The 23320-nt window shown below is 43.1% G+C and overlaps 1 protein-coding gene across 1 annotated transcript in view; it reads right to left on the bottom strand.

Annotated features, from left to right (window-relative positions):
- Window positions 1-23320, bottom strand: part of EGLN1 (egl-9 family hypoxia inducible factor 1) — a 48224-nt gene that overhangs the window by 23808 nt on the left and 1096 nt on the right. The window contains exon 2 of the mRNA XM_019548619.1: window positions 22987-23318. Within this exon, the coding sequence (XP_019404164.1) occupies window positions 22987-23318 (332 nt within the window). The remainder of the gene's footprint in view (window positions 1-22986; window positions 23319-23320) is intronic.

Below are 23320 nucleotides of genomic sequence, written 5' to 3'. Positions count from 1 at the left end.
TTGTTAGATCAGTGAAAAACACCAGGGTGATCATGTTAATCTGATTTAAACCTTGCTTCCACAGATTTGAGTTAACTTGGTACTTTCTTACAGTGAATCTACCTTTAAATTGAATGAAGAGCATCCACAAAGAGTTGTACACTAGCTTAACTCTGAGCAGGTCTTCAAAATGAATATACAGTACTTCTGAGCATGAAAATATCATGTAATCTTTGGAGATGTATTAACTTTAATCCTTCTGAGTAACATTATTCGTGGATGCTGCTGCTGTTGCAAAAACACTAATCCTCAAGCTCCAATAAGATATGTTCCACTATTTTTGGCACTGCAGTTTATACCATGCTTCAGAAAAGAAAAAAGAGATGACAAAAACAGAAGAAAAAAAAATGATAACTTTAAAGAGAACTCCCTGTCCTTGAAAGAGGAACTCTGAAAACAAGCAAAATTGCATTCTGAAGTTGGGACAAAATATTTCAACTTTGTAGCAGCCTAAATCTGTACTTACAGTAGGACTAAATACAAACCAACTAAAGAAAAAGTGAAAAGCAGTACATTTCATACTAATAATTATTATACAAATAAATTCTAAGTTATTACACAGTTACCAGCTATCACAGGTTCCTCTATATAAAAATGGTTCAGCGACCAAGCATTTTTAGCACCACAGAATTTAGGGCTCAAAAGTGAGAGACTGAGAGATCTCAATATCTTCAAACTAAAATATTTTTAGTCTGAGATGAGGAATAGTAGCAAAGATCGCACGAAACTACTTTTTGAGATGGAAACAATTGGCTTGATGGTAGAAATAGCTGAAGAACTTATAGATGTATAAAATAGTAATAATTCACCTAATTTCAAACCAAGCCCAGGTCTTTAGAGTACAAAAAGAGGCCAAGTAACTTTACTACATACTGATTTTTAGGCACTTCTAAACACCTTAGTTCACAGCTGGTCCTTAAAAGCAAGAATATCAAGATACTGTACTATGAAAAAATCTATTCTGTTGAGATGGGTTGGATACCCAATGTCTGCACAAGAAACATTTTTCCCATAAAATACAGTATCCTCATTTTTTTTTCTGTATTTTGCTACACAAGATATTTAGCCAGGCCCTAAATATCTACAGTGTAAATTCTAAGTTAAATACTTGTATAAATATTGAACGTACTAGGTCTCCACTTCCTTCAAAACTCATATCTACCACCACACCCCCTTAATGTCAAAATAAGCATGGTTTCCTTCCCTGTACTGCAGAACTCCAAAAGAGTCTTTTCCTGTCACATACACTTTGAGAACAGAATAGATGTTTGACTTTACAAATAGATTTTTTTAGTGACAAAATGTGTAGTTGAGAGACCAACAGTCAAGTTATACATTTCAAACCTATACTACACACTGGAGTTTTTTAGTGAGGTCTTCAAATTATTGGCACTGTGTGTTAACATTTGGGGAAGACCCTATTAATGTATTAAAAATTAGTGAAGTAATTGCATAGTGCCAGGACACTTCATGATGAACTGTTAACATTTGCTTTAGCTTTTCTTTCACTGTTCATTTAAACCTGATTTTGTTTCCAATTAAAAAGCAAAAAGCTAACTTTTTAAAATGTAAATTCAGCTTACAGCAAAGCTTTCTGGACTTAGATGGGAATTCTATGCAGGAAAATTTTTGCATACATTAGATTAACTATATAGGCAGAGGTATAAATTCACTATATACGAATGTGTTTGTGTTAAAATCTACATGTAGATGTCTGGGCAATTCACTGAATATGCAATTATAGTTTAATGCTATATAACAGATGTTTAAAGTGCCCAAATCAAAGCCTCATGCTGAATGAGAAGGCTTGCTTACAAAGTAATTTAAAAATAGCTATTCAGAATAAATATTAAAAAAAAAAAAAAAAAAAAAAAAAAGCACATCGACAACCATTGTGCCAACATCTGCACTCCATTTTCACATGATATACTATACAATATTACTCCAGTCCTCTGGGTAGCATCTTTAGTTTTCCATGCATTAAAAAAAAATTCAAGCCCACAGTAAGCATAATAGCAGGGAAACAAGTATTCAGTCACACGGAAACACCCCCCAAATACAGAAAACTACTGCTTTAAAATAACATTCAAATGAATTCAAATCTGACTACAGTTTATGACCAAGCAGAACTTATAACCAGTTTTCAACTTACCTACAGTTTAAATCTGACAGTGTTGGTGTTACTCTTTAGAGACCTTACTATGCAAGCTGTTTTTCTATATCAGGCTATAGCTACACAGATAAGACTTCCTCCAAGACAGGTAACCTAAAGGCAAAAAACCGCAAGGCAACTGCATTTCAGGCCAAAAATACATGAAGAGCTATCCCTAGATCAAGCTGCTCTGACCTGGACAAACGTTACCATGAAATTGAACCAGGGCAAAGTTTCCTTAAAGGAAACTTACCTCAGTTCAAGAGTCTACTCAGTAGTTCCCAACCTTTTTTATCCTGCAGACTGGCACAGGAGTGGGACAGGGCGCACAGAGCCAGCTGCCTCCCTCCTGGGGCTGCCCCGCCACCCAGCTTTAACTCTACACATGACTGCCTTTGGCAGAAGCTGCTTACCCAGGCAGCAGAGGTCCAAGAGGGGCAGCTTGTGCCATGACTTGGCAGCCAACTCTCCACACCCCGTGGTTGGGGACCTCTGGTCTACATCATACGACCTCAGTCCCATCATCCCCACCTCCAACACAAGATCCTGCAGCTGGGGGTTCTGCAGGTTCTTGCAGTCATGTTTTTTTAGTTTCTGAAGGTGACACTGTCACAAGGGCAGCCCCCCTAGTGGTAGTGATAATGGGAGATCTAATACATAAATTAATAGATTCACAGATGTTAGGGTTGGAAAGGACCTCAGTAGATCATCGAGTCCAACCCCCTGCATAGACAGGAAAGTGCTGGGTTCAGATGACCCCAGCCAGATGCCCACCCAACCTCCTCTTGAAGACCCCCAGGGTAGGGGAGAGCACCACCTCCCTTGGGAGCCCATTCCAGACCTTGGCCACTCTAACTGTGAAGAAGTTCCTCCTAATGTCCAGCCTAATCTGCTCTCTGCTAGCTTATGGCCATTATTTCTTGTGACCCCCAGGGGTGCCTTGCTGAGTAGAGGCTCACCAATTCCCTTCTGTGCCCCCATGATGAATTTATAGGCAGCCACAAGGTCACCTCTCAACCTTCTCTCGCAGAGGCTGAAGAGATCCAGGTGCCTTCGTCTCTCCTCGTAGAACTTGGCCTGCAAGCCCTTAACCATATGAGCGGCCCTTCTCTGGACCCTCTCCAGGTTATCCACATCCCTCTTGAAGTGCGGCACCCAAAACTGGACGCAGTACTCCAACTGCAGTCTGACCAGTGCCTGATAGAGGGGAAGTATCACCTCCTTGGTTCTGTCTGTCATGCATCTGCTGATGCATGATAAAGTGCAGTTAGCTTTTCTGAATGACTTCATCACACTCATGTTCATCTTGGAGTCCACTAGGACTCTGAGATCCCTTTCCACTTCCATGCTACTGAGCAGGTCATTTCCTAGGCAGTAGATGTGCTGGACATTTTTCCTCCCTAGGTGCAGCACTTTGCATTTCTTGTTATATCACATTCTATTGTTTTCTGCCCATTTGTCCAACCTGTCCAGGTCTGCCTGCAGTTGTTCCCTGCCCTCCGGCGTGTCCACCTCTCCCCACAGTTTTGTATCATCCACAAACTTGGATAGAGTACACTTCACTCCCTCGTCGAAGTCGCTGATGAAGACATTGAAGAGTATCGGTCCAAGGACCAAGCCCTGCGGGACCCTACTACCCACTCCCTTCCAGGTCGATACCGACCCATCCACCACCACTCTTTGGGTATGACCCTCTAGCCAATTTGCTACCCACTGGACTGTGTAATCATTCAAGTCACAGCCTCTTAACTTGCTCACTAGTACGGAGTGGGATACCGTATCGAAGGCCTTCCTGAAGTCTAAGTAAACTATATCAACCCCTACTCCTACTAATGTTCTCACCCATCTTCTCAACCTGTCAGGAGCAAAGCCAAGTGGCAGTTTTAAGTACACTGGCACATGCTGGTACATTAGAACCCCGATATTTCACAGGGTTAGGCTCCTTGCCCCCTGAAAAGATGAGGCAGGTGAACTGGAGTGTTGCCCAACCCAGCCCACCCCTCACCTCCAGCTGCTGCTCAGGAGGAGCCAGGCTGGGCACATGTGCACAGGATCCAGTCCACCCATCTTGCTTCCACACAGCAACAGCAGTGCAGCCCAATGTGCCATGCCACTCTGCTTCCCCACTGAATTATGTCCCATGCCCCTGTCTGCCTGCCTTTCCCTGAAGCAGCCAATTCTGGGACTTTTGTTTCAATTTCCACCACCTGGTCAGGGCAGCTTATGAAATCTGGGACTGTCCTGGGCAAACAGTCACCCTACTTAGTGACCAACATTTCATCCTGTATCACCCTATACTCTGCTGGCATAAATTTTGGTGCTGACATTCACTGACAGCTTCTCCAAGGAAAAGGTTACTTGGGCCTTAAAACCAGAGTTGAAAAGCATTAACATTTTAATCTGCTTTAACATTCATCATTCAGTATAACCAGGGTTTGAATTACTGTTAAAGGAACAAAAAAGCAGTGTGTGCAAGTACCTGGGAATCATCAGTCCAAGCAGCAGCATGAACCCTGTGGGCAGGTATTGTAATGGGCACCTTACCTTGCATGCCACAGCTTCAGTACAGTAGGACCACCTCCAGCCTACTTGCTACATCCACATAGTCTCATGCATTACTTCCGCGGAATGAGGTTTTCTGGCATATCAGCACTAATGTAACTATGTGCCCTGATGGGGAAATATTAAAATAGCCACAGGACTGTTCCATGGTGAGACTCATTCATCATTCTAGGAATTCAGTTATCAATGCTACACAGAGCATGATCATTTATAACACACTATATGGCTGGGCATTAGCGTGATCAGATTTAGAGTCCCAAGATGGTCTCTCTTGCCAGCACAGACCAGAATTTCGGCAACCATGCACTCTGGCCTGCTCTGCACTAGAAAACTTGACAAAAGATTAACTCGAATATACTCTGGAGCTGAATCTGTGGAAACGGTTTGTTTTTGATAAGATGTCAAAATGCAGATGCTACATCAGAGCACAAAGCATTCGGGTTCCTAAGTATTAAGATTGAGGGAGCAGCATCAGATTCTCTATGGAGGATCATCTGGCAGAAGGGAAAAGACACAATCAAAAGCTTGACAAATGCTCCTCCTGATCAGTGTATGCAAGTTCCAAAAGCATGCTTTTTAAATTATTAGTGCCCTACTACTGACCCTATGAAACTAGAGTTCCCAGCACAAAACAACTGAGATACCCCAATGGGCCTCAGGCATAACTGCAGAACACAGGAAAAGAAAACCATCTCTTAAATTTTTAGATTACCATACATCTCAAAAGTTTATTACTAGCACCTTTAACTGAACTGAAGCAAGGCTGTCCCACATGGATCAAGTCACAAAAAAAAGCTCCAAGTTTTAAAACAAGAGACAGTTGTGCCACAATTCAGAAGCAAGATTGCAGCTTTGCAACAGACTAGAAACACAGTATAATTAGCTAATACTGGCATCTCCATATTAAGATACAAGGAATCTAATAGGACTGTAAGCATACAAACCATACTGGAAAAGGGAAATCTTTTTCCCCCAATCAAAACTGATGACAGATCCTCTAAAGGAATCGAAGAACACACCAGGAACACTTTCATCTTCTCCAAAAATCTCTCAGCTGGCTGGCTGTCAACCAAACTCAAGCTCAAATATAGGCAAATACAAATTTCAAGTTCATTTAATCAGTATCCACTTCCTTCTGAAAACTTCAGTCTATTTTACCTCTCTAGCTATTTCTTTTAAAAAAGTTGAAAATAAAGAAATCTGGAAAACTAAAAATCCTTTATTTTTCATGCTTTCAACTAACAGGTTGTACTCCCCATATCTTAAAATCAAGCGCACATCAAGACAACACAGGTCTGTTTTTTCTAATCAAGTAACTGATTTGTAACTAGATGCAACAGCTTTCTTTTAAATGTGCACAAACAAGGTTTAAAGATATTCTATAGTTCTGATATTTACTAGATGCCTGTGGGAAGGTAAGGCAGGGAGACGCTTTAGAGACTAGAATGGTTCAGAGAGGCATGAACTTTTGAAGACTACAACTTACAGATGCTAAGAAGGGACTGGCAGAAATAAAAGATGTTATATAAAACAGAGAGGGACAAGCGGAAAGGATGCTGCTAAGTGGATTGATTAGAGCAATTAAGGCTATTAACATCTGCAGGAATTTGGGAACAGCTAGTCCTGGTAATGAAATAAGAAGTCACAATCCCTGTGGAGACCACACTTAATACAATTTAGTCTACAGATGATCCCTTGTTCTGCAAAGAACAAGAACACTCCTGCATCTGCAAAGTGAAATTAAGCAGCTAATAAAAAAGTGGAAGCACACAACATCCCATTATATGTCACTAATTCAAGACTGACCTAAATGGGCAGCACTCAGGAACATCTACTGTCCATTTGTTATGCAGTGACCTATATCAGGGGTATCAAAAATATGGCAGGCAGGCAGGCAGGATGGATCTGGCCCATGGAGCCCTATCATCCAACGCATGGTGCTGCCTCTGGATAGGGGCAGATGCAGAGGGAATGCGGTGGTACAGCTACTCCCCCCTTTCTAACGTGACAGGAACAGCATATAGGGAATTTTAAGTCTCCAAAGAAGGTAAGATTTGTCCAGTTCCCACCTCCCTTCCACTCCATGTTCAGAAGCATGTCCCTTCCTCATCTCCATCCCTGTCCCCATCCATGCCTGGTGCTGCCATATGCCTGAGGATGGAGGGAGCTCCAGAACCACACTAGCCAGGCTGTATAGGGGCAGGGTTCAGGCCAAGACAGTGGCAGTGGGTGGATTCCTTTTTTCTGTCTGGTCCCCTTGAGTATCCCCCACTAACTCAGGCACAGGAAGGGGAAACTTGTCTGACTGCTACCACTGCTGCTGTCCTGTGCAGGCCAGCTGGAGAGGCTCTGAAGGGACATTAGCCATGGCAGGTGGGGATGGAGGAAGAAGGCAGGAGTGGAGGGAAAGTGCTTCTGAGCATGGAAGGGAGGGGGAGAGTGGAATTCTTACCTGGGACTTACAATCCCTGGCTGCTGCTCTACCAGTTGGGGTTGGGTGGCCAGGGCCAGGGAGGGAGGAGAAATGAGGCTGGGAGTAAGGGGTGCAGCCACCACTGCAGTGCTATTTACTGTTCCTACATCCACCTGTGTAAAATCCTAGATGTGCTTCTCCCTGTGGATGTTAGACTGAATCCACATGTGGCATGCGGGGGAGCAGATCTAGCCTCTGGACCCAGTCCCATGGTACTCATCTGACCCGCAAGGCCTAATGAATTTGAAGCCCCTGGCCTCAATAAAAGTACTCAGAGCTTTGATCTTTCCCACCAGGAACAGGCATTAATGTTGCAAGTGTTAATATTGCATCATTAATTAGCATCATCCAGTTTATGAATCCATGAAAGACTGGGCTTGGGCTCAGACACTGAACTTCCCTCTATTCAGTGTGGCTAAATACACAAGCAGAGAAGCCTGATATAGAACAACACCTTTATTTATCTCTAGGTCAATGGTTCTCAACCTTTTTAGACTCAAGGCACCCCTGAATAGACTTGAAGAGCCGATTAGCAAATGCCAGCTTAGTTTTTACTTTTTTTTTTTTTTAACCTATGAAAAATAATAGAGCAGTTTCTTCTAGCAAAAGAAAGATAGAGATCCAGTGGCTGAAGCCAAAGTTGGGTAATTCAGATTAAACATACCACTGCAAATTTTTAACAGTAAGAACAATTAACCATTGTAACTGTGACAGGGGCATGCTCAGGGCCAGGGCTCAACTTCAGCCTGCCCATCCATCTACATGGGGCAGTCCACCCAGTCTCCCCTGCCACGACTTGCTGGTTTAATAAACTGCTGTTTTAAATGGAATGCTGCCCATTATAATGCCCTGATGCCAGGGGCGCTATCCACAGCTCTGTACTACTCCTACACCATGGCCCAGGCCTCGCAGATGGCATCCAAACAAGTTCTTACACTTTGACCTGAACTCGGCCTCTCAGTGTCTGAGAACTTCCTGGAGTCTCCCTCTGACCCAATTACACAGCCTTGACATGCCTGAGGACTTACTGGGGTCATGACTTGTCCTACTCCTTGGCTGAGCCACTGTGACCTCAGGTGTCCATAGACTAACCTTGGCCTGTCCACCCCCTACCTGGGGCTTCAACTTGTGCCCTACAGCTGGGGCCTTTCAACTATGCCCTCTCACTAGGGCCTTCACTGTATAGCTAACAGTATTACTCCAGGAGTTGGCCCATGTGCTGCCTTTTAGGCTGTCCTTTCAGTCCTACTCAACACCTCGATTATGCAGTTCTTTGGGTTGTAAAGACACCTCCTACTCTGTGCAGACCACCTCTGCTCTCATGAACTCTCCCTAAAGCTACACTACTGCTTCCCTTCTGAGGCCACATGACTGCCCCCTCACACTGGGGCCTCTGGGGTCTTACGCCCCTGTGGGGCTCAGGTGGCTGCAGCTATGCCTGGCCCCCATGCCTGATCCTGAATCCAGGTAACCCACCACAATGTGGGGGCTGGGGTTTTAAGGCACCCCTTCCTGTCTTTCCCTGGAGTGGTAACTGGTCTGGCATTTCTGGGGGACTGTACCACCACAAACAGCCCCACCAGGCCACCCATCCCCAGCAGGGTGCAGTTTTGAGTCATGCACAGGACCAGCGGCCTTCTGCCATCCTCATAGCTCCTGCCTTTACCGCCAAGATGTTCCTGAGCAGGAGCTCAGCCAGATGCTGTCTCCTCGGCTGTTTGCAGCAAACTCTGCCCTGTGGGCCTAGACTTAAAATGGCTGCCTTATCAGAGCAGGCCTGCACCTGCTGGCTGCCTACTCCCAGCCTTAAAGTGCCCGGCACCCAAAAGTGCCCAGCCACAGTAACAATTTACCAAAGGTCATTCTGGATTCTTTCACTGGAATTACTTTGGTCAAGCTTTCTCGAAATATATTTCTAGTTCAAGCAACAATTAATTCAGGAAACTGCAAAGGCCTGTGTTACACAGGAGGGCAGACTAGATGATCACACTGGTATTTTCTGGCCAGAGAAATATACACAGATGCAACACATCTTCTCCATTAGTAAATACAGTACCAGATTCAGTGTAAAGGCCGTATGTATTTGCAAAAGCAAAATGCTTTAACAGCTATGCCACTCATTTTGATGATCTTTTTCTTAGGACAATTACATGTATGAAAGAAAAAAGAACCCAAAATAAAATCTAATATTCAACTTTCATTTTTGCTTGATTATTTAAAGGATAGCTTCTCACCTCAGTCAAGGGGCATGAATGCAAAATGCTAAGATATACACAAGGGGTCAACAACCCCCAGCTTGTGCATCAGAGCATGGTATGCAAAGGCATTTTGCTTCACATGCACGCCTTGGGGTGTATGGGGGGCTGGGGCTGCACTGCCCAACAAGGATTGGGCCCCTTGCAGCTTCGCTACCATCCACCCCGGCACACCAACATTTTATAAGTTGAGGTTGAGGTGCTTCTGGCACTCTGGCCAAAAACATAGCTAAGCCCTGATGTCTACCATTGCCAGTTAGCTTGGCTAACAGCAGCACAGGCTAACTATTGAAGTATGCAAGGTCCTTACCTCAATTGCCTACCAGAGTTACCCAATCTAGTTAGACTGGCGCAGTTCAAGTGCAGTTCTGTTTGCAAGCAAGTATGTTTTTGGTGATATCTTTTATTGGACCGAGTGCATAGTAGGAAGAAACGACAGACATGAGAGGGGGCAGTTTGTGCCCAACAGCAAGACCTTTATTTCATTTTGAAATTAATTTAAAGTGCTTTTTAAATATAAATAAAAAATATTTATTTAAAAATAGAAAGGTGTATATATCTTTTAAAGTGAAGTCATATTTAAAAATTATCAACTAAAACATTTCAGTGGATTGCAGGCTTTGAAAGTACTTCATTTTGTAAAATCTAAAAAGCATGGTTCTTGGCGATTAAGGGAAAACAGTTGGTAAGGAGAAACCATGTACACCATGAAAATATTCTCTCTCTTCCTAGAAGTACTACTCAGTCAGAGCAAACAAATCACATGTTTGGGGAGGGCTGGTTCCCCAGTTTTGTAAGTACAAAATACACTGCATCTTTTTACTGCCTACTGATCAGAATTTGTGTTACAGCAACAGCAAAATAAGTTTTGGGGGGGGTTTTGTTTCTGTTTTTAATTTTACAGAAGTATGAGAACTGGCAGAGGGCACAGGGCAAATGTAGTATTCTCAATTACTATCAACTCCTAGATAAACTAAACTTTTATAGTTTTCTACTGATAGCATTCCTTTTAAAAAGGCAATAAGCAGCTAGGGGGAGTCAAACTTCTGGGCCAACTCACTCTGGCAGAGATGTAGTACAGTTATTCACTGTACCATTACTAAAAAGATGCATCCTCATTTGCTTATAAAAACGTGCATTTTACGTTTCTCGATTCAAACTACCATACTTTTTTTCCCCTCCAAAAAGTAAACTTAATTTTATGAACAACAATATTTCAGATTGTCTATTCTATTTTTCCCCTCAACTTCAGACCACACATAAGGTTAAGCCATCCAGTAGTATAATTGGCTAACAACTATTTCACTGGGCATAATATAACATGCCAGCTGAAATTTAATTAGCTCAAGATGCCCTTATCAACTAGCCACAGTTTCCTTTCTCACAGTGGTAAGGCTATGTGCCAACTGCCTCAACAACAATGGAACAATTTTAGCTGAAACTAAGAAAGGCCCAATACGTTTAATTAAAAAGCTGATCAAATATGGTTTGAATAAAGCAAAACTTGTAGAGTTTGGCTTTTCTGGTAAAGGTTTGCTTAATAGATATTTAAACAAGGACTGCAGGAAGCAAATCAAAACTGCACTTAACTGACAACAAAATGCTCTGAAAAACATTTCATACACTACATCCTTAAGATCATTAAAATTCTGCTAGAGCTCTCTCCATTCTGAAGGGAGAATATACATCAGAAATACACTAAATTGCAAGCACTACAGCAATTTAACTTGTGTTATTACACAACTAGCCTATTCCTGGACTCCATCAATTAAAAGAAAAAAAACCAGAAACTAACCTAGCCAAAAATATCTTCAAGCTTCCAAGCTGTACAAGGCACCACAGCATAACAGATACTGCCTCTATAAAAAGGTCACTCAAGCCACAGGAAAGGCTGGCCCATCCCCTGTCCTCTCATTAAAAACTTCCAGAACTATTACCCTGATCAGCTTGAGGGTTCGTTTAAGGCTGGGATATACATATAAAATTGCTTTAAAATTTACATTTTACATAAAAGCCCATCTATTGGCCTTCAGAACATTTTACTCAGCTAACCAATGCTCAGTCCAAATGATCCCCTCTCCCTAAAAAGTGTAGAAAAGCTTCTCAAGTATGTTCGATACAGTCATCTGGCATCTTTTCCAAGATCCTGCCTCCTGTTTTCTGAAATGGGCAGTGCAGTGTCAAAATTACTCTTGGAAAGGGAAGTGATAAGACAGTATACTAAGTGACTGTCAACCAGGATGCCAGGCACCCTGGGGCACTGTCATATTCCTTTGAAGAGTGCCCCAAAGTGAGAGGAGATAAGGGAGATAGATACAAGATAAGCAGATAACTGCAGGCTCAGGCTTGTTCTTCGTCTGGCTGATCTCCACCCCCACTGCAAAGAGGTAAGCACTAAAATATATACATTTGTGTTTGGGGATATACGTTGTAGCTGTGTTGGTCTAAGGACATAGGCAGACAAGGTTCTTTGCGTGAATCTGATATCTTTTATTAGACCAACTTAAATAGTCAGAAAACAATCATTAAGCAAGCTTTCGGGTTCAAAAACCCTTCGTCTGGCTAAGGAAGTTTCAGCAGTTGGTGTGTGCTCTTCCTGGATGGAATGAAAAGTAAAGAAGTCTGGCTCAGCACATCTAACAGTTGCAACTTAACTGTACACTTGTGTTTGCTGTCTGAGCTGACCAGGCTGCCTGTTCTACTTAAGGAAAATGTTTAGTTTTGCACTTCTCTGAGCAATCAACCCATCTGCTCGCTCCCCCTGCCTGGGGAGTCGGGGAGCCCAGGTCAACCTAGAGGTCTGGCTTGGGACAAGCCTGAGGGCCATGCTGAGTCACAGTTCTAGGAGCCCGGCCATGAATTCAGGCTTATCTTGGTGACCCAACCATGGGCCGGGGAGGCCCATGCACTTCCACAGGGCCCCAACAGGTACGCGGGGCTGCAGGGTCGGTACCCAGTGACCCCTTTTGAGTGGACTTGGCCACCGGCTCCTTCTGCCCAGAGTGCAGGGGATCCAAAGAGCCCAGCCAGATCCCAGGGCAACCCGGAAGTCTGGCCCAGTCTGCTGAGGAAATAAGATACAATATGGTATCATCTGGAGAGAAGGCGTCTTCCAGAATTCCCAGTAACATTTCTAGGGTTCTGCTAGGAGGAGTCCAACTGGTTAAAAGCAAAACATAGATCAAGACTATTAGTACATAATCTAAACACTAGGACTGATTATACATTCATGGGAATTACTCAAACCTTCAGAAGAACAGGGTGCCAGGAGAGACCATTTCCATTTGTGAAGGAGACTCTCAAGTAAACTCTTCAGGAGAAAAAGTTAAACTTAACAGGAAAGCTCACAAAAATATACCCACTAATGTTACTGAAACAATTAGCTATAAAATATTTTGAGGGCTGTTGCCATTAAAACACATACCTCTTTCAAAGAATTTCAACCTGAAAATACACTGACAAGAAAAGACGACTCCTTCTCTCAAACGGAAAGACTATTACGAAGTGTCCCATTTGATTACTGGACAATGCTGAAGTGAACTCACCAAGGCTAGGATGGCACAGCATGCCAAAGTGGCAACATTGGCAAAAAATGTTGACAGTATTGACAGGACATAATGAGACAGAGGGCGTGCTGAAATCACTGATGTGCATGAACAATGGAATGAATACCAATCTTTAATCCCAGAGTTGCCAACAACTCAAAAATGACTGTAGCTATGCAGTTAAAAGCATTAAAGAAAACTAATGCTGAACAGAGCTACCCTGGAACACTAGAGAATAAAAGAGGAAATTGGGGGAAAAATTCAAAGACTACAGAAACTGTTCAAAGTATAACAAGTCTGCCCTACATGGCTACAGTTCTGAAAGGGACCTCCAAAGATGACTGCAGTCAGTAAGGAACAGAAACAGCCTGTTCTACAGGGTAGTTCTGAAGCCCTGGCAGGTGTAAAGAGGAGGCTGGCTCACCTGGGCTTCAAAGGGCCAAGACTTTTTGAAGAGCTAGAGGAATTTGGGCCTGACATGCTTGTTTCTGCAACCAAAGAATAAGAAATCCAGTCTACATGCTAGCTTTTGAAGAAGTCTATGTATGGGTCACCATTTTGACGATGGGAGTGGGAATAAAGAACTTTTTCACGCCAGCACCTGAAGTGGCTACTTAGGCTAGGGCAGCACAATCACAACCTTTGAGAGAAGTGACATCAGGGAAAGCACTGGTCCTATCCCCATGACTTATGAGGGAAGGAGACTGAAGAAGACAGGGTTTGCTCAGAAAAACTGAACAATGGACTCAGGAGAGGGAGAGATGCCAAGAAAAAGAGGCAAAGAAGAGGGTGTGTAGAGGAAGAAAAACAAGATAGTAACATAATGTTTCCACCGAAGATTTTATAGTCTGTATTTCACGTCTCAGCCTTTAGGAACAGATTTTAATGCTTGTGAATTGGCTATTTTAGGAAATACATATGAAGATCTGTGTCTCAACTGCATTTGCACCATACAAATCTCTAGCAATACTAAACTACAATTTTCTATTACTGTACCATAAAATAATCTTTAGTATATAAAGAAACGATTTTAAATACTAAGCACCATACTGTTTCAAAATGACAAGGCCCCATCTTAAATGGATGCACACAGCAATGAAAGCAATGGACCCCTCAAGTCCAATTCTGCTATCTGCGTGATATACTTGCTCTCCTTTTATGACAAATGTCTTAGCTAAAATTTGCAACACAACTTACCATAAAAGACCATGTTTTTGACTGAAAGTTTCCTACATAATGACTGTGCTGCATATAAATTCGTATTTTGGGATTTTGCTTCAAAAATAAGTCTTTTCACTTGGAATTATATAGTAATAGAAATTTAGGGTTGGAAGGGACCTCAGGAGGTTCATCTAGTCCAATTCCCTTTTCAAAGTAGGACCATCCTCAACTAGAAGATTTCAGTAAGGGCTCTGTCAAGTCAGGCCTTAAAAACCTCCAAAGACTTGACAGAAACATTTTATTTTGAGTTTCAGCAACTGATAATGAACAAACACATCAAAATTCATTCCTCTGAATCAAAAGGCCACTTTCAATAACTCAAGTCCAACATAAAGGCCTTTTGATAACTTCTGACAGTGCTGATTGTTCAAATTTGGAACACAGGATGTTTGAATGAAATACAGTAAACAAGGAATATTTGTAACGCATTGGATCCATCAAGTTTACAGATTCTATCTGAGCAGAAACACAGAAACTGAAAACCACACCATGCACCCAATGATCAGGTTAGTCTCATCCCCAGAGTCCAGCCACATCCTTAGTGGAACGTGACACCTGTAAGAGCAGCGGACGCTGAAAGACGAGTCAAACCTGAACATCTGAGATAAACCAACTCGTGACTACCCAACAAGGATAGTCAAACCTAACACAAATTAGTTAAACTCCTTAATGTATTCTTTCTAAAGAAGATGAAATGAATTTAGTGATGGTAAAAGTAATACCAAGGCCCTTGGAGACTAACTGGACTTACTTACGAACTCCTATACAGGCTATGAGTCTCACAGTAACCCACAGCATAGATAAGATGAAGTGCAAGCTTTCCTGAATAGCTCAGGTACCTCAAAACATTTCTTGTATTGAGAAAGGCTAGTTTGGTCTTCCTGCGCATTCTATGTTTGAATTCTCTAGAGACCTCCATAATAAACAGAGGTATAGCATCAGGCCAGATCTCTAACCTGAGAGATTATTCACCAATCCACTGCTGTTTCTAAATGTTGTTTCCATTAGCTTTCACTATGTAAAACATTTCCCCTTTACTTTGGTTACTCTGCCATTGAACAAGATCCCCAAATCTCTTCCTTTCATTAGCTCCATACACGTCTAGCGTATCTGTGCTCTCCTTCCTCACGTCCAGCATGCAGAAATATCTTGCTTGCTTACTTACAAGCATCCTGCTTTGTCTGATACATCTGTATCTGATAGATGCTATTGGCTGGTTATGTTTCCCTTTTATTTCTAATTAGAACTCAGCATTTTTGCTAATAAAGTGGCATGAAATCTTGTCTACTAAAGAACTGCAAAGAAACTATTACTAAAACTTGAAAAATTCACTAATTCCTGGAGGACTCTTATCTGCAAGTCAGCTACAACAAAATGATTCTCTCTCAATAAATGAAAGCTTTAATTCCCAGATCATACAAAGGCAAAAATTAACATTAGAAGTATGAATCACGCCCAAGTCTGAAGACTACTCCAGAGCCTCTGCCACACAGGACGAGTGGGGAAAACAGAAAAATATGAAAATTTTTATCAGATACCGTTCTGGTGCTATTCAGAAACACAAACAGCAGCAAAAGTAAGGGAAAAAAGGCAATTCCAATACACTGCTGCTTGGGAAGCTACAAGCAATAACAAAGACAAGAACTAGAGTTAGAGGACTGAAACTAAAAACCTAGAAGCATGAACTGGAAACCACCCATTCATTCTCATATTAAAGCAAGATAGCTTTGGGTAAGCCTTTGTTAAGGGTCTGTATAGTGGCTACCACAATAAGGCCCTGTTCTATGACAGGTGCTCTATGCTATAAATATAGGGCATTGTTACATGATAAATAAATAATGAACATTAGCAAGTCTACCTCCTAGCAACCAAACAAGCTGGAGAAAAGTGGTCTTCAAATTTACAACAACTAAAATACTAGGCCCAAGTCTGATAAGAAGTTCCCAAAGCAGGGGAAGAAGCATGCTAGAAAGGACCCAAACATCCTCCCTTTTCTCAGCCTCTAAGATAAAGAAAAGAAGATAGGTCCTCACCTAGGCACTGCTCAGAAACGAGTGGCTCTCCAGATTGGAGAGCAGGTTGATTCCTTTAGAACAGGGGTGGGCAAAATGTGGCCCATGGCCAGATGCAGCCTGCCAAGCCATTCAATCTGGCCTGCGGGGTCCCTAAAAAAATTTAGAAAATTTATATTTATCTGCCCCTGGCTGCCTCTCATGAGGCCCTCAATGGCTTGCCAAAACTCAGTAAGTGGCTCTCTGTCCGAAATAATTGCCCACCTCTGCTTTAGAAGCTAGTTAGGAAAATGGGGGGTTGGGGGGAATGGGGATGACGACAATAGATAAAGAGGAAGGGGGAAAATACATTCAATTACAGTAGTTTGGGAGAAGAGCTAAGAGATTTAGAGAATGAGTGGATGAACACAAGAAGGCAGACACTGAAGATGGCAGGAGGAAAAACAAACAAGCACACACACCATGGTCTCTAACAGTGGAGGCCAGACTTTTGACAGCTGTGACACAAATGAGCCCTGCATCCTCCCCAAGTGTCACTCTAGTCCCCTTCCTCTAACTGATCATCAACCACTCTTCTATTCCTTGCCCTATGCTCCCTGCTCAGTCTGCTGCTGTGATGTGCCCCACACAAGAGGCTGCCTGTGCCATTTGTGGCACACAAGCCATGGATTGGCTGTTTCTGATCTACAACAGGGGAGAAAAAAAAGGTTTAAAAACACAAACAAGTGGAAGGAAGGTTGTTTGGAGATGACCAAAAGCAGTAGCAAGCTGCACTAAAAGTACTGAATACGTAACTGATAATGCGTTATAGTTAAATTGAATATATTTGTATGCTTAGCTTGCACAAGATCTGGCTTTACAGATGCAGCATCTGATGAAGCAAGCTTAGGCTAATGAAAGCTTATCAATCTCCAATTTAGTCTATAATGTGCATCTCTACCATGCCTTCTGCCTAACTTCAGACTAAGGGAGCTAACTACTTCTCTCTGTTTACAGACGCTACTACACCAATATTGGCATAACCCTGATGCAGGCTAAAATAAGTTGCATTTATTTAATTAGACCAATTAAAAAAACCAAAATGAATGTAGTTAAACCAGTGCAAACCCCTAACATAAATGGATTTAAAATAAAATCACTTATTTAACCTGTATTTGATCATTTACCAACATAAATTGCTTTATAGTAATTGAGTTATCTACACTGAGCTACTTAAACCAGTGCTGAAATTTGAAATAGATTTCATTTAACTATTGAAATGTTTCCCATTTAAATAACCCAGCCTCTCGCAGAATAGTAGATGTTGGGTGTAACACTTCAAGCAACACCTGCTGGTCACTGACCACAAGGATGAAGATTACTCTTTTTTTTTTTTAATCTTCAAAGAATGGCAAGGTGGGGTTGTAGTAAGGGTGTTAAGTAACCCTTGACTAAGTCTGAATTGGTGCCTTGTATCTCACCATAGCCTGCTGAATTTTTTTCATTACTGAAATCGGCTGCTTAAAAACTTTAGACCTTTTTTTCCCCTAATAGTGCTAACCATTTAAATGTAATTTGTTTTTTTACTCCACAATGAATTCACTTTGTAAAAGATCCTTTTTGTTTAGCTAAAAGCACAGAAAACAGAAGTGTAAGCTTTTATAAATGTTTTCAGGCAGTGAAACAACAGGAAAACTCAACATTCCCAGCTTTTTACTACGGTTGGCATGGAGTTGTTTATGAGTTGTTCTCTCTCCTGGCAGAATGTGCATGCTTATAGGGCTTGGGCTAGATCTGGTAAAGGTTAACATTTCAATAAAAAAATTTAACTTCTGAATCATTATACCCACTCTTACCACATAGTCAAAAACAAGTCAGATTTCTAAGTGTGGGCTAGAGTTCAACAAATAAGGAAAAGACTACAATGTTGCTCAAAATAAAGGTTAGATCCAGGAAAATGCCAAACAGAGGTTAGATGTTTGGTTATTGCTTAAAAACTTTTACAATTTCAGTGTTAAGATGTCATCATTATTGAAGAGGCAAATTCTGAAGTCCAACTCTTTAGTTTACAAGTTCTTTTTAGAGATTAACTAAAATAGTGGGAGCCAAACTTTCTGGCTAGTAGCCACTAGTTAGCTCCACACCCTCACCGAGTGCCACTCCAATCTCATCCTCCTACAGCTCTGCTTTCTGCTCCCTACCCTATATGGCACTGTTCTGCCTGTCCCGATCTGCCACATGCCACACAACTTGTGGCACCTGCCCTGTAAGTTGGCCTCCCCAATCTAGAAGCTACTTGAACTGCCTTAAAGTAATTGTATGCTATACACTGTCGAACACCATACTAGTGCAGTTGAACACTTATCCCTACCAAACTCAGAGAGGATTGCCCTTATCCCATGATACACAATGTGGACTAAGTGACATCAGTATTTTATGAAGTGTAATTAATATGGACATAAACTTCTTTATACACACACGAACTAAACAATCCATTATACCAAACCACTCTCCCCTACACACTGACTGAATGGAAAGGCAAGATTTTGTTATACAGACTGCTTGCTATAAATTCAGTTGACATATACTGTGAAGAATATGTAAAGAACATGATGTGACATGTTATGCCAGCTATCATGCATGTTTGGTCAACTCAAAGTTGGATCAGTACGTAAAGATGGGTATCCTACTCCTATTCGCCACCAATAGCATACTGCTAGTGTAAAAATAGTTCTAAGCACTTCTTGAAAAAGTTTATTACATGGGCATTCTACCCTGATCTAACCAAACCTAATAACCACAAGCCAAAAAGCAAGGTGGCCAACCACAACGACCTAACGTAAATCTTCATCACCTGTCCTGGCATTAAGAATGCAGGAGATAACTGAAAATGCTTACTACAATGACTTTTCTGGTCTCTGAAAAAAGCGAGGTAAAGGCCCAGCAGACCAGCACTACTGCAATTCTGCATAGGTGTAGGGCCTGGGAGAGAAAGATTAATCTTCACAGCACCACCGATCCCTTCTACTTTTGGAAAGGAGCTTTTCCCTCCTGTCTCCCACAATCCACTCATGAATTAAACGGAAAGACTGGCACTTACTTTTACTCTGCTCCTGGTGGGGGAAGTAAACTTACCCAATAGTAGCTTAAGCACTAGCCGTATCACTCTTGTCCTGTTCTTTTGCTTTCCCCCTAATAGGGAATAACAGCTCATCTCTAATTCCAGTATTTTATCTGTTGTGCCCCTTATCACACCCCCATGCATTTTGGCAGGAACAGAGTGAATCAGTTTTAATCCTACCCCCAACCTTTTGGAGCTGGCTATGGAGACGGTTTTTTCTTGCCAGTGTACCTCCTAGCAAGAGATACTTTGTTTCACAATTAGCCAAGTGATTTCTGGGGTAGACTTGTATGTTATCCCTAAACTGTCAAGCATCAGCCATTGCCTGAAGATGGGAAAATGCTGCAGTCAAGGTACCAGTGGCCTGATTCTTCAGCAGTTACTGTTCTCCTTCCTACAACCCCAATTCCATATTTTTAAACAAACATGTAATGAATGCACTGTAAACTACAGAACTGAGGACTGAATTATAGAAATACAATGCAGGGTTCACATTTATGTAACATGCCACCAAATTTAAATCCAACAATGGCACAGATTTTAGGAAGCTAGCTTGGCAGAACTATTATTTTATGCTTTATGGGGGGCAGATAGGGAAGGAGGAAGAAATCATTTTGCTTTAAAATATCCAAACCTATGGGGCTACCAGAAACTGAAACAATAAAAACACGCCAGGTGGCACTTCCTAACACAGCACCCCCACACGCACAAATGTAATGAAAGCCTGAAGGTATGCAAATCATTAAAAAAAAAGTATGCACACCTTCCTTCAGCAGAGATGCCAATTTAATTTGCTGGAGCCAAAACAAATCCATGTTTTTTTCCCCTTCCAGTGTCTCCCCCTCTCCTCTCCCATAATTTCCCACCAGCTGATGCTCTGCAGCTGCAGCAACAACAGTCTGTCTGTAACAGCACAGACATAGGATGGTTCTTAGCAATTCACTAGCTTCCTTATATTGGAACAGAGAGCACTTACACGTGTTCCGGAGGTGGGGGTGGGCGGCACTTTAATAAGCGCAGCTCCAAGAGCTGCTCTACTTAAAGCATCACCGCATCTTGTGCATCAGTGTCCCCATGCTTGAAAATGGCAGCGGGGACACTTGAACGAAAGCCTGTTTGACAAGCTTTCGTTCAAGTGCCCCCCCACACTGTTTTTAAGTGTGGGGACACCGATACACGAGATGCAAAAGGCTGCCAGAGCGTGGCTGGAATTGCGGCATGTTGGAGCAACCTCAGCATTTGTGTATAGGCCCAAAGACTTAGTGAGTTAAGAAGGATTTCTGTAGAGATGACTGTTTAACTTTGTGTGAAGAAGCATTAGGTGTTTATGACTAGTCCTTTATCAATCTAAAGATGTCCTACAATGTCCTGCTAAAAGCTATGAATTCCTTTAAATACCTGAAGGAAAAAAGAAGAGTTGCAAGATGTTATGACAAGAAACTTAATTATGTAGTCAGAGAACTGGTGTCTGAGAGAAAATATAAGGCTTATACACAAAGATGAATGGATAAATAAGTATTTAGCAAAATTGATAAACATCTCAAACCACTTCCCATTACCACTCACATTTTAGCGTGGGGTATGAAACAAAGCTGTCAGGGGATTCCAGTGCAAACTAGATGCTTTTTTTGAAAGTCATCCTTATACCTGTGGATTAAAAGTTGTTGTACTTACAGTATTTGGCAAATTTAAAAGAAGTCTAGCATATATATAGGCTAGTGTGTGTGTGTATGTGTGTATATATATATATATATATAAATATATGTTCTCCCCAGAATGTGTAGGGAATGGCCATTTTCTGTCCATACATACACAGCCTACACCTGTCTAAAAGTGTCTTTCCCCCTTACCTCACCAATGAGGTCTGTAGCAATGCAAGGGAGAGTCTTGTGTACATGCTGAAGTCTTGAAAGCTAATAAGCAGAAACTTAGCAAGCAAACACCTAAATAACGTTGCAAGTCTTCATGAGAATTATGTGAGAATTTCAGTGAAATATCAGTGAGAATTATGACTTTAGAACTGATAAGCTAAAGTAGACACAGAAACTGGACAAATGCTGCTGGAAACAGGGGTGGAGGGAAGCAAAGTGAGTCTTCTCAACCAAGGATAGCGAGTTCAATTGATTCATCATCTCAAATGTGTTTTTCCCCAAGAGGAACTGTGCATTCTCTGTCACGTTCAGAACAAGTCACACACGTACACACACACACACCTCCAATGAAACACTGCTCCCAACTGTGACCTTGACACTCTTTTGTAATGATCTTCCTGGTGGGAAGCCAAAGGCTGATGCGAGGCCTCTTCCAGCTGTTTTTTTCAAGTTTCTTACACTCCCACGACAAGGATTTTGCCGTGGGAGTTTCATGCTCATCACATAATGTTCACCTATCTGTGTGGGAAGGCAGCCTTTGGGGAAAATGCTGACAGCCCTAGCCACAGGATCACAGCCACAGAACAGGTTCCACGCTGCTAGCAAGCTACCCACAGTGCCCCAACCCTCAAGGGGAAGCACCACTGCCACAAGGATGGGGAGGGAGGGGAACACTTCAGCTTCTAGTACTATCCACTCCTCCACCTATGCCCAGTCTTTGAACAGGGCTGCACCTATGCTGAGAGTTGGAGCACCCTGGGGAGGGCCCTAGGACACCAAAGGCCATTTACAGACATGCTCCAGGAGGCAGGGGTAGTGCTTAAATGAGTGCTGGGTGTCACCCGTGTCAGCACCCCATACTGAAGAATGGTGGTGGAGGCACTTTGAACTTAGTTTAAAGTGCCCCTGCCACCATTTTTCAGCGCAGGGCTGCTGATACACAACACTGGAGTGTGCTGGAGCACGGTAATTACAGCATGTCAGAGCAGCCTCCCTGCGCATGTATAGCAGCCCCAACAGCCCAGGTGAAGGCAGAGGGTGGGAGCACCCTGGGGAGGGCCCTAGGACACCACAGCCCATTTGCAGACATGCTCCCAGAGGCAAGGGGAGCACTTTAATTAGCTGACTGACAGCCATGCTAATTAAAGTACCTGGAGTTTCACAGGGCATATCAGCATCTCCACGCTGAAAAACAGTGGCAGGGCGCTTTGAACTGAAGCTTGTTGAATGAGCTTTAGTTCAAAGCGGTGCCCTGCCACCATTTTTCAGTGCGGGGATGCTGATGCACATAACGCTGGAGTTGGTTGGAGCACGGAAATTACCATGCTCCAGCAGACTTGATTAATTGAGCCTGCTCCGATGCACTGTAATTATAGCGTGTCACAGCAGCTTCTGTGCATGTGTACAGGAGCCCCAACAGCCCAGGTGAAGGCTGGGGGTTGGAGTGCCCGGGGACCCCACGACCCAAGAGAGGGCCAAGGACTTGGAAGCCCTGGGAAGGGGCCTTGGACACCACAGCCCAGCTGAAGGCCAAGGGCTGGAGAACAGCACAGCCCAGGTGAAGGCCCAGGGACTGAAGGGTGAGGGGTCCTGCCCTGACACTGCCCGCAGCGCTGCTCACAGAGGGTCTTTAGTGAGCGAACAGCCCCCCTGCCTCAGGGCAGCTCCCTGCTCCTTCAGCCACAGGCCGGGAAAGGAGGGCAGAGGGAAGCGCTGAGAGGAAGAGACCAGGCTGTGAGCGGAGGGAAGCACTCACTTTCGTGCGGCCGTTGATCTTGTAGTCGCCCAGCTTGCCGTTGCAGTGGCGGATGAGATCGTCCATGCTGTTCATGAGCAGGCCGATGGTGTGACAGCCGGGCTCCTTGCCCTCCACCCAGGTGATCTTGTCGCCGCGGATGTCCTTGGACGAGTCGCTCTTCTGGCTCACCAGCTGCCCGTCCGTGAAGCGGCCCGTGTGGTGCAGCGCTCGCACCTCCTGCGCCACGCGCCCGCCCACCTCCTTGCCCAGGAACTCGTCCACCACGCAGATGCCGTGCTTGTTCATGCAGGGCACGATGTACTCCAGCGCCAGCCGCTGCGGCGCCAGCGCT

The sequence above is a fragment of the Crocodylus porosus genome, unplaced genomic scaffold (genome assembly GCF_001723895.1).
Source record: "Crocodylus porosus isolate Cpor-Errol unplaced genomic scaffold, CroPor_comp1, whole genome shotgun sequence".
NCBI classification, from domain to species: domain Eukaryota; kingdom Metazoa; phylum Chordata; order Crocodylia; family Crocodylidae; genus Crocodylus; species Crocodylus porosus.
Note: the sequence above shows the minus strand (reverse complement) of the source record. Positions and strands in the feature narration are given on the sequence as shown.